This window comes from Nuphar pumila, chromosome 6, assembly GCF_984573655.1.
Source record: "Nuphar pumila chromosome 6, dmNupPumi1.hap1.1, whole genome shotgun sequence".
In the NCBI taxonomy this organism is placed as follows: domain Eukaryota; kingdom Viridiplantae; phylum Streptophyta; class Magnoliopsida; order Nymphaeales; family Nymphaeaceae; genus Nuphar; species Nuphar pumila.
Window position 1 is genome coordinate 15432506 of NC_143254.1, and position 12690 is coordinate 15445195.

Sequence of the window (12690 nt, forward strand, 5' to 3'; positions counted from 1 at the left end):
AACAAAGAATAGGCTCATTGCCATTCATGGGGATGGGCCTACCAATATTCTTGTTACTAGGGATCCACTGTTGAAAACTTGCGGATTACAAAAATTAAGGAATTTTCTTGTTTTAGAGAAATGAAGATTAAACACAAATTTTTGAGCTTTAGCTACTCAGACTATAGTTACCATAAGTTTCTTGCTACATGCGAATCGTTTCCCTAGAAGCGGAAAACTCTCAGCTTCTCCAAAAGGAGGAGAAGTTTTGGGAAACCTAACTTGATTTTTTTTAGTGTGACGCTCCCTTCTTGTTTTCCAAATTGATTCACTTTTACTTTACATTTTTCTCTTTCTCTGCTCCTTGTCACTTCTCACTGGCTCTCTCCTCACTTCCTATGTTTTTTATATTAAAAAATAATATTTGTTTTTTAACAAGCTTGCATGTTGGTTTTAGATCGTTTTATACGTGTTCATATCATTTCTTATTTGTTTTCTACCGCACTTCATATTGCTTTCTCTGTGTTTTCTTCTTATTTTACTTGTATAATCACTACATCCGGTTTTGATTCCTGCCTCTACTGCTTTTTAACACTCGCTTCCCGTCTTACACTTCATGCAACGTTTCTCATATCCTTTTTGTTTCCTGGTTACAGAAGGAAGATGATTACGGAGGTATACATGTGAAGGGCCTGAGAACTAATGATTTGGCTAGATAAGCTGGTTGACAAAAAATGCTTATCTTTTATAATTTTCATACACGTACCATCCAACAACTTGTTGCGATAGAAGCCTGTTCATAGAACACGGATCCCATCATTTGAAATAGGATGGGTTCTATCATACATTCAATCCTAACCATCCAATCAATGGCTAAATGGTTCTTCTGGATGGCTAGAATTGAATGTACGATGAAACCCATCTTATTTCAAATGATAGGATTCGTTTCCCTGTTCATAATGGAAATTTGTTTGGAATCACTCTAACAAAATGTCGATTTGTTTCACAAGTTTAATTACCTTTATAAGAGATAAAAGGGAGAAAAAATTGTTTCTTCATTAATGATGATATTAATACAAATAAATATTGAAACTACTGATAGAATCCACAACGACAATGTTTTATATAAAGAACATCTGAAAACAGATAACACGACAGATCATCGATGACCGGAGAAGAAATGACTATAATCAAACTGAGATGGGCCCAGACCACCTTTAGAATCATACTTGCCAAGTTACCATGCATGGTGCCAAACAACGTTACTATTATAAGCCGTTGCCGACTTGCCGTAACTGAACATTAGCAGGATAACGTTGCCCATCAAACCACGAGAACATCATTTAATTCTCATTTTGACCACGTAGACTGATAGATGAACACACACACAGAGAGTTCCTTCAAGAGAGAGAGAGAGAGTCTTTCATGTTCGTGCTTGATCCGACCTGTGTACGTGTGCGTGCGTGTATCTGACAAGCTTATCACTCAATTTCATCTAATTGGTTTCCCATTAGTGTTCTGAATAATGAGAAAACACCACATTGATACAGTTATCCAGAAATAGCAGCCAGGGGAGAGAGAGAGAGAGTCTCATATGCTCTAGCATTAAGCATCAAAACTATATGTTCTAGCGATAAAAATAAACACCAAAAAGAAATAGTTGTAGAAAGAACAAAGCAAACCAGCAATACTGCAGCCCCTTTGTCACTCATCCATGCATCATAAAAACAACAAGGCCACAACCACCAACACCACTAGTGCAAGTCCTTGGCACCAGGTGCACCTGCTGTACCTACACCAGCACCACCCCCACATGGGAAGCGATGGTACCCTCCCATCTGCTCCAGGAACTTGGTCACCTTCACATGCTTGGCCACCCACTGTTCCATCAGCTTAGCATCCTTCAACTCAGCATCCCTCTGGATGCTGCTCAACTGCTCCCTGCACTCGCTCTCCAGCTTGTCCAGATAGGCCATCTCCTCCCCCCTCAGCACCCTTATCTTCCCCTCCACCTCCTCCATCTTTTCCCTCCTCTTCCTCGCCTTCTCGGACTCCAGCTGCTGCTCCAGCCTGCTCAGTCTCCAGGTGGCCTCCTTCTTGTGCTGAAACCATGCTTGTCTGCCTTCTTCCAGCTCCTTGCAGTACTGCATGAAGGCAGGCAATTGGTGACGCACCACTAAACTCATGCCATTGATCTCCTTGCTGTTGTGCACCCACCCTCTTGACAGCATCATCTCAGTAGAGGAGTGATTTGCACCAGAAGTAGTAGCAGTAGCACCACTGGGTGGCTTGGCCACGGACGAAAGGGAGAGGGAGACAGAAGGCGAGGCTGGTGGCGGTGGATTGGCCATCCAGGGAGGCAGAACAGGCGCCGGGGAAACAGGAACCGGTTGGATCCTAGCGGCAAGGGTGAGTCTCGGATCAGTGGCCATGGCGGCAGCCTTGCGGACGTACTTCTCGGCAAAGGTCTCCAGGATGTGGTCGTAGCGGCCGGAGGAGGAGTCGGCGGTGGAGAGCCCCGACTCGGCGGAGGAGAAGTCGGCAGCAGACTGGTGGTGGTGGCGGTGCTGCTGCTCCTTCAGCTGCTTCTCCTTGAAGACCTCCCACCACTTGCCGAGGCGCTTGGCGGTGCGGCCGGGGATATCGGTGGCGATCTTCTTCCACTTGTTGCCGTACTTGGCCTGGAGGGAGATGACGAGGGACTGCTCCTCAGGGGTGAGGGAGCCCTTCTTAATGCCGGGCTTGAGGTAGTTCTTCCAGCGCTCCAGGCAGGACTTGGCGTCCCGGTCTAGGCGGCGACCCATCCGGTCGGAGACAAGGTGCCATTCCTTGGGGCCGTACTGCTTGACGTAGGCGCGCAGGAGGGCGTCTTCCTCGGGCTGCCACCGCTGCCTCTCCTTCATAATCCGACGCCCATCACCGGCTGAGCTACCACCATTTGGTGGCTGAAACCTCTGCTTGTGGCGGTTGGTGGTTCTGGTGGTGGCGTTCTTGATGTGTGTGAGAGAGGGGAAGAGAGGGGGGCGGGATTTTCTTACGAGGGCGAGAATTCGGTTGATATATGAGAGAGAGAGAGAGAGAGTTCTGAGGGGTGGAGGGAGGGACAGGGGTTGGATTTTCTTTCGAGGTGGGAGAATTCGGTTGTTACATATATATATAGAGAGAGAGAGAGGGGGGGAGGAGGTTATTATATATGATGATGAAGAGGATTCAGATTGAAATGACAGGTCGGGCTTCCGAGATGCTAGCTTTATTGGACGGGCTTGGCGAGGGAGAGAGAAACAGCAGTGGCTCAGAGGACACATCATCAATCAAAGCTTTTTTTTTTTCTATCCGTCCTCCAATTCATGAGTTTTTATGATTTATCTTCTTGTAATTTATTTAACCACTGTTGGGTTATTCTACAATGGTGTAAATGCCAGAAGTCTCCATCATTGTGCATTATGACAGGAAAAGGAATCCCCGCCATCTTCGTGAGATGATAATCTTTGTAGGCTTTAAATGACAGAAGTGTCCATTACCATATCAGTCAAAGTTTTCTTCATTCCTCAACGTTTTTTTTTGGTTTTTCAGCTGTTTCTTCGTGTTGGTGCTTCCAATTTTGTCTGTTTTATAAGAATTAGTTGTGGCATAGCTCTGCATTAATTTCTTTTTGTTTTCGGAGTTAAAAGAATCCTTCAAATTCATGGACTTGTTTTTAAGAGTGACTGCAATTTTTAGAGGAAGAAACTCGATATTATTTCATGTATAATGAATGCATTTAATCTGATTCATCTCATCATAGGTTTAAAGATGTTAATCTCATGAATCTTGGGGAAAAAATATCGTGAAATTTGCCGCATGTTTTCCTCAAATCAATGGCCTTATTTTAAGAGTGTGCAATAGAGGAAATAATTTCATGCGTAATGAATGCATTTAATCTGTTCAAATCATTATATGCTTAAAGGTGTCAATCTTGATGAGTTATGATGAAGAATCCCCTCACATTTTCCGCATGTTTTCCTCAAATAAATGCAAATTTCAAGCAAATAAAATTGCAAAATCAAAGCGATGGCACCCTGGCTTTTGACTTTCTAAAGTAACGAGTTTTTGCCTTCCAATGTCAGCTATATGCTTTTGACTTTCTAAAGTAACGAGTTTTTGTTTTCCAATGTCAGCTATATGCATGAGGGCGTTTTAAATCTTCCAAAAACAAAAGTTGAGTGCGGTTTGATTTAACATGCAGTGTAGGCATACTTGTTTTACAAGAAATCAACAAAACATATTCCGCCATTCACGAGGAGGCAACCTCTCTCTCTCTCTCTCTCTCTCTCTCTCTATATATATATATATATATATATATATATATGTGTGTGTGTGTGTGTGTGTGTGTGTGTGCACCATGGTAGCCATTGATTACAATTAAGGGGTTATCTTAAGCGGTTATAAGGCAATTTTGTTACTGATCATCATGGTTTTAGTCCATTAGCCGGTAGGTGAATGATACTAGCTTTCAGTCATCTTGAAAGAATATAGATATCGATGCATGCCCATCATTGTAAAAGTACAATACCACTGTTCTTCCGGGGAAGCTTGAGATGAAAATGTATTTGGCCAACTCAAAGACCTTATCTCTACTCTCATGGTAATATGTCCAACAAATACTGTATCATTTTAGTATTTAATCAGCAAACACTGAAACTAAAAGGAGAAAAAAATGAGAGAGAAAAACTCGAAATAGGGAGGTGCTTTTCCCAAGAAAATACAAGAGCAATAGGGATCCACAATGAACAGTAGGGCAGTCAGTAGTACCCTACATTGATACTGCTGTCTTTCTCCCCTCCCTTGGTCCTTTTTTGTTAAACATGCATCTTTAATCTCCCTGCCAACAAACAAAGACCCTAGTCACATGACCCTCTTCTGGGTTCGTCCCTCGACAACACATCAACACAAAGGAAAGCAGACCCATAGGCTCCTTTTGCATTGAATTGTTAACAGTGGTCAGGCTGGACCCTTCCCACAGTGTCAGATCCACCTTGCATTTCTCTCTCTCTTTTCCAGCTTGTCCTTTTTTTTCATGTGGGGCTGTGTTGGGGAGTGCCCGTACTGTGGTGGCCTGCCTGCCAGCAGGCTGCCGCATGAGACATGGGGGAGAGGGAATTATGGGGAAAGTGAAACTACAAAAGCTCCCCACAACCCAACCATGGAGATTCCCCTTGGTGGGACTCTTCATCTTAGGGTTTTTCTCCTTTTCTCCTAGGGCTTTAGGGGTGTTTGTGGCATGTGGAGCTAGGTCTTAGGGGTTTGTGCACTATTCAAGGAAAGGTCACGTTCTTTCACTTGATTACCCAATTGGTGGCAGGGGTCCGGAAAAGAATCAGTCCCAGCTGCTCCACCCAAGGTGGACCTAAGTTTGAGGAGTTGGAGTGTTTGACCCGGAAGCTTGGGTGTCTCGGAATGGTATGTCTCGACTCTGTTTGGTGAGACTTGATCAGATAAGCAATTTGTCATCTTGGTCTTCTTTGACATATGATGTGAGAGTATAGCCAATGCCCAATCTTATGATAAGTTCATGACCATTTGGAACAAAGTCAAATATAGTGTCTAATGTCATTGCCTTTTATATTCTAAGAAATAATGATACAGGACAATGCAACGAGTGTATTATTTAGTTAAGAGGGGACTAATTTTAACCTTGGGCTTGCATCTATGTCGAAGTCTTTTACAACTTATCATAAGTTAGGCATCTCTCCTCCCTACCCCGCTCCCTAGGTCCCTCTTCCTCCCTCCCTCCAAACCCTTATGGGGGGAGGTCTCGTCTGGTGCTTCCCGGCAGCTCGTTGGAGTTGCGGCAGAGTTTAGGTCATCAGTTGTTTTAGACCCACAGGTTGAGTGTCTTATCTCCCTTCTCCCTATGGGAGAGGACACGTCCAGTGCTTTCCTGCAATACGCTGGAGTTGAGGCAGCGTTTGAGATGTGAGTAGTTCTACTGATGAAGACGTCTGTTGTCCAACACATTTCACATGCTTTTGGGGATCGTCCTCTCGATGGAGATGCTTTGATTGACTCACCGGTCCATGGCGACCATGACGGGAATGACACGCCCTTTGTTACAGGCAATGCTCGTGGGGGGCTGGATGGTCAAGTTGGTGGGGCCAATTCTTGTGGCGGTCTTGTTGCTTTTTGCTCTTGGGCCCAGGAGATAGGGTGCTTATCGTTTTCACCTATTCTAAACCTTCTCAGGCCTTCAATGTTTGATGAAAAATGCATTATTTTTCTTCCTCAATCATTTTGTGTTGAGAGAAAAATCTTTCATCCATTGTCTGGTTTGTAAATGGGACACCAAGGCAATGAAACAAGAGTTTTATATTCGTAAGCTTTGTAAGCAATAAAAACTTCTTGTTAATCTAATCTTTTCTGTGCTTTTGGACAGTGGGTTCCTGGTGCATTTTTCATCACAAGAAGATTTTATGTCGGTTATGAGAAGATGATCGTGGATGGTTGTTGGTTGCACTTTGCTTATAGAAACTTGGCATGTATGTGGCATCCCTAAATTTCAGAGTTTAAGGTCTACTCTAGTATTGATTAGAGTGCATGGTCTTCTACCCGCTTATTGGTGCAATGATATCTTGTGTTTGGCAGTGGATGCATTGAAAGGAAAGTTGGTTGTTATTGATGAAAGGACCTCTTTCCAAATTCGCTTGCACTTTGCAAGGATTCTCGTATAAGTTTAATCTAATTTAGAAATCTCTTATTCAAACCTCATTGTCTTGGGAAGGTTCTATAAGGGAGACCTCTATATTGAAGTTGAATCGAGCACACATATTTGAAAGGTGTATAAGGCAAAATCACATGTGATATAATACCCACACAAGAAATCTAATGCGTATGATCTTAGAAAATGGTGGCAACAGCAGAAGCACAAATAAAAAAAAGGTATGAGTCCCGAAAGTCTTATTTGAAAATCATAAATTTTTTATGACACTTGAGGAGAATCAGAAAGAAGAAGAGGTTGTTGTTCCCCCACAACAACCAATTTCTGTTGTTTAGATTGATGGTTGTTATGTTTGGGAGAAAGAAGTTGATAGCTCAACGTTTCTTTCTTCTACACCTGATACCATTGAAGAGAGCTTTTTTTGACAACCTTTTTTATTTTGGCCTTGTTAAGAAGCAAGAGGTTCAGATAGTGGCTAAGATTTGTAGCATGAATCCTTTACATGATCTTGCTCTATTATCTTCAAACATAGTTTTTAGATAATCGATTAAGGGGATTTAGTGCTGCTTTGCAATGCCCAAACTAGTTGCATTGGCATTTCTCCCATGCCCTTATCAAGTTGGTGCTTGAGAGTGCTAAAAAGGTGTGAAGGTCAAAAAGTTCTGAAATTGAGACGCTAAATGTGAACTCCAAGTAATATGCTTGATGTAGTGCTCAAGGAGGACCTCAAGTTGTCTTTAGGCTACAAGTGTAATCTCCATCTTGTTGGCCCTTTACCAATGGGATGAGTGAGAACCATCTAATGTAATCACCATCTCATCTTGAGTGATATCTCATCACTTAGAATCTTTGATGTAATTCTTTCCATTTTGAGAGTTAATTCATAATTATATTTTTCTTTCAAGAAAACAAAAGAAGTAAGGCATCTGTTTCACTTATAACAAGGCCAACGTGTTAATTTGTTTCGTAAATCAACCTATATTGCCTCATTAGGGCAGATCAAGTTGGTGAGGCATTCATTAATCTTTAGAAAAATATATGATGCAACCACATAGGTTTGACATGCATCAAAGCAGCAATACCTATTTAATCCACATAAATAACAACAAACATAAAAAGTATGAGCCTCTTGAAGGTGTGCTGCATGCACCTTCGCTATGTGAGCCTCTTTGAGGTATTCAATCAAATAATGCACTAAACAGAAGCAGACCACCCCATGAAAAGAATGTGCTTGCAATAATACCAGTTGATTTTCATGTTACATGAACAAAAAAATATCTGATTTAGGATCTCTGGCACAATGAGTTGTTGGATTCGCATCGGTTACTTGTCTTTGCTTTCTTAAGCAAAATATTCATATTTTTAACATCATAGTTCTGTTTCAAAAGTGTCATAAATGCAGAAGTCATTTGCAACTTAAAAGAGTAGATTGGATAGGGTATTCTGTTAAAGAAACAAAACCCATGTTTAGTCTCCCTCAGCAACAGGTTGCAGCAGACTCTTTTCACAAGAAAGAGGTTAGTGTTCAGGTGGTCGGATGATTACTGAATTGCAAGTGATATTCTTGCACTAATGCATGTCAACACCAACTTGTGCTTCTTCTGTATCACCAAACCTAGTTGGAAGAGGAGCAAAAGAACAATAACAAGAAGTGCCCACATTGCACTTGATATCACCAACGCCAACAGCAGCCTGAATGATAGCAATCCAATGCAGGAGAAGCTGACTGAACCTACTATATGAAAAAGAAAGCCACAGGCTACTAGTCAGCTCACATTGCCATGAATCTATTCTTCATTTGGAGTCGATTGAGAGTTATAAACACCTCTAATTCAGCCCAGTTTGTTTTATTCTATTCTAGCTGACGAGTTAGGCTTGGCATGAGCCTAGTTCTATTGTGCTAAAAAGATGTCACATGAAGCACAAGTAGCTGTCATGGCCCTCCAATGTTGTTGTTGTCTTCTTTCCCTGTGAATTACATTCAAGAACAAAAGCGACTTGTGCCAAACTTTGTCTTGAAAGGTCACCTATCAAATAGGATCAGCCTAATTATTGTCTCATGGAAGAATTTAGCCTTAAAACTACGAACAATATTTCTAAAGTGCAAATCAAAAGGAAATAACAATGAAATTTTGAATGCTTTGTGTGCTAACATTTTAGATAGTGGGGAACCTACCTTTGTGTGAGGACATTGAGAAGGATGCCAAAGAAAGTTTGACCCTTTTATGTTGAAAGGGAAAACAGAGAAAAATCTACTTTTGAAACTTTTCAAAAGACTTAGGACTCTCATTGTTTCATCAGTTTGCTCTCCACCTGTATTTTGATTTGTCTACGTATGTCAATATTGCTTCTGGATTAAGTGTATGCTAAATTAATGTCCGCTTCTCTGCCCTCATGTAATTTGAGTATGAGCTCCAGCTGCAACTGTTGCATTATAACTTGTTGGCTGAATATTCTTAATGTCGTAAAAAATGTGAATTATATTAAGTTTGACCAATAATTTTTTTCCATACCCATCAAGAGTTTTTTGCTCCTATTTTAGTGCTTAATTACATTTTAGTTGATTAACTTCTAAAATCTTCGTGAGAGAATGTGCATATTCCCCATCCATTTCTCTATCTATATCTCAGAAACATAATGCAATTTTTGCTTCGCCATTGTATTCTTAAGCTGAAGAAACATATATTTAAACTATTGATGAAGTGACATTCTCCTTTTATACTTTCGACCAATATAAATGGTTATGTAGGACTAGACAGAACTATAGCGACAGATCAATTTCAAGGATATTTTGAAAAATATATATATAGTGAAGAAAACATGATATTCTAGCTAGTCGATGTATTAAATGACTAAAACAGCATCATATTTTTGAAATATCTTTATATCGTTATTAAAAACAAAATATCATGATTTTATTCTCAAGGAAAAATGGTTTATTTTACTTTTATACACATTTTTTTCTTTTTATGTAATTTTCTTTATTTGTTTTTGCTGATATTTTCCCGATGGAACTTTAATTTCTCACAAGAATTTGACTCCCGCTATTTTTCCATTTAAAATTTTTGTCACTCATCGTAACCAGAAAAAGGGATTAGCCTGAAGCACAATCACATGAAGAATCTTTTTTGTTCATTACCAACATGCCAGCTATTATAGGCTCACATCTATGTTTAGCACCGATGCCCTAGCTACACCTTGAGCCAACTTTAAGATATATATATTTTTTCAATTACCAAAACCTAAAACTCAAAAGATGTAGTAGTAAGAAGAGATTTTGTCTAGACTCCAAATAACAGCAGCGCCACTTCCTTCACCATGATATAGTTCCATGCGTTCCTAAGCTTAGTTTGGATGGTAACTACTCGTTTTAGTTGTACACATTCCTGCTAGACTTCAGGTTAGCACTGTGCAGACAAAGTGTACCTAAAAAACGTGATAAGGGGGTAATGTCAGACCATATTGTTTCCCTTTTTTCGTCCAAAAAGCAAACATGAGGATATTGTCCACAATACTACAAGGGAAAATAACCACATAGACCCATACATTGTGTCCAAAATTGAGTTCTGCTCTAGCTTACAAGGAAAAATACCTCTAAATCAAGGCCTAAAATATGTCGTACCACGTTTTCAGAGAGAGCAATATATTTGGTATTTGTCGTAAAAATCAGAAACAGGTCATGTTAGCAGCAAAAAGTTGGGAAGCTTGACTTTTAAGTGAAACAAGTTGTCAGCAAATCCTTCTTTTTTCCTTTTTAACACCAACCCCAATAGCGTGCTTCCAAGAACTGGAAAAGGTATCATATCTTCCAGCCATCACGTCAAATGCTCTTTTTTCTAAACTTGTTAAAGGTTGGGGTTGCACTTTGAGAGGGCTTCCACCCGTCTCAAATCAAAGCTTCTAACGGACTTGATTCAGCTTGTCAAGCTGTGTCAACTAGAAATCCAAGAGTAGGTCAAGATTTGATTGATGTGAATTTAGAGTATAGTTATAACTGAAAATACCCATACTGGTTTGGGATAAATTAAGACTAGACTGAGACAAAAAAAAAACTGTAGACAGGTGATTGCCCTAGGCTACAGTCTATTCCATTTCCATGGATCATGACAAGTCAAACTTCCCTAGGCAGCACTCAGTGAGTCTCGACCCAGCCCCCAGAGTCTGAACCTAGCAAGGCCCAAAAACGGTTCAGTTCAGAAACTAAGGTCCAGGGTCTCTTTCAGATATGCAGACTGTAGGGGTTATTTGCATGTGGGCTGGACTTTATTCTACTGATCAGATGGTCCCCGCTACAACTGACCAGGCTCAGCATATATATGCATCCAATAAAGGTAGGATCCCTGTTAAAATAAATATATATACTTTTACTGTCTTAAGTATAGAACCCTTTTTAATTTTCTTTTTCCAAACAGATTTTTATTTGGTTTAGGGGGCGTTTGTGTGTCATGGTAACACTCTTCGTACACAAAGTGCTACAGCAGAAAAAAAGTCTGATCATCCCCTCATTGGACTTTGTTTCTGCTGTAAAGGAGGTGAAGATTGAAAACCTTCAGTGGGAGTGGGTGGGTGCTTTCCTTGAGGAAGTTTTTTCCTATGTGTGTGCATGAAATAACTTCCTCATGTGTTGGGAGCAGCTGGTGTGGCGGGGCTCAACTTGTCTGATAGGAGCAGCTAGTATACGTCACCTTGTGTTGGGACGTTGCAGGTTCAAAACCCAATGGTATAGTTGTATTACTGGTAAGGGGGGGTCTGCCTAACCCCAGCTTGCCTTTCAAAAAAGAGAAGAAGCTCCCTTTGTCATCGAAAGAGAACTTTTTCTGTGACACTCAAACGTGCCCTTAGTATTATTGCCATGCTGGGATTCAATTAGCATTTTATTCATACATTTATATTAGAATTAGAACTACATATTGAACCGAGAGGTGTGTTCAGCTCTGTCATCCATGACCCATGAGGCTGCATATAGACTCAGTAAGTCCTGCCTAGTCAAGCCTGATGAGTGCAACCCTTATGGGCATCTCAATTCAGGGCTACAACTAAGAGAAGCCAACCTTCGGCTCGGGTTTGAGCCCTACTGATCAAGTGGGATTTTGTTGGGCCCGGGTCATTGAAGCCATATTGAATTATGCTTCTTCTTTTTTTTTTGGAGGGGGGGGGGGTGGATTTTTTTTTTTTTTGAGAGAGAGAGGGGTTAGGGTTAGGGTTAGGGTTTGGGCCTTGGGTGTTGGGACAGGGACAGGGCAGGGAGGGTTTGGGAAGAAAACTAGGGTTAGGGGTTTGATGGGGACGTGACAATGGGATTCGTATGGGGGTGTGATTGATAATTGAATGAGTCACTCAGCGTGGCGCACGCGCATGTGGAGGGAGTGCCCTGTCATGTCACATCGCCCAAAGGGGGTGCGGACAGAAATAGCATCATCCCCTTCCTCTAGTCTACCCAAAGGCCCATCTAATTCTCTCTCTCTCTCTCTCTCTCTCTCTAACTTTCTGGCTTTCTCTCTCTAAAAAACCATGTGGGTGAGGGGGGGAGGGGGGGGGGGGGGGGGGGGGCTCTCGCCTCCCCCGTATCCCCGGGCGCTGACCACTTTCCCCAAGTTTTTTTCACTTTTTAGTTTTTACTGCTCTCAGTAGAATAAAAACCATAATTAAGTACCAACCAGTGAAGTGGGACCCACATACCCTCCTTACTTTCTCTAAGTCTAGGTCAAAATTTGACCCTTTCTTGTGTTGTTCTATAAGCCAAGTTTGGTTTGCATTATGAATGAAACTCGGTATGGACCGATCTTTTGAAACATGATATCATTTTTTTTTTTGAAAGGCAAGCTGAGGTTAGGCTTACCCTTACCAGTTCATTGAATTAAACTATATTTTGTATACAAAATCACTCTTTCATAAGAGGGTCCGGATCTTGGGGGCGGTCTTTCCATGATTTGTGAATTTCCCATAGCTAACTTAGCTAAGTGTGTTCCCAAAAAATCATGATTTACAATAATTGAATTGTAGTCTTTCAAAATTGT

At 41.2% G+C, this 12690-nt stretch overlaps 1 protein-coding gene across 1 annotated transcript; it reads right to left on the bottom strand.

Annotated features, from left to right (window-relative positions):
• Positions 1 to 997: 997 nt before the first annotated feature.
• LOC149834086 (protein rough sheath 2-like) lies at positions 998 to 2882 on the bottom strand. Its single transcript, XM_090009957.1, has one exon. It carries the CDS (start codon positions 2880 to 2882, stop codon positions 1734 to 1736), a length of 1149 nt encoding a protein of 382 aa, XP_089866083.1. The 3' UTR covers positions 998 to 1733.
• Between the last annotated feature and the right edge of the window lie 9808 nt (positions 2883 to 12690).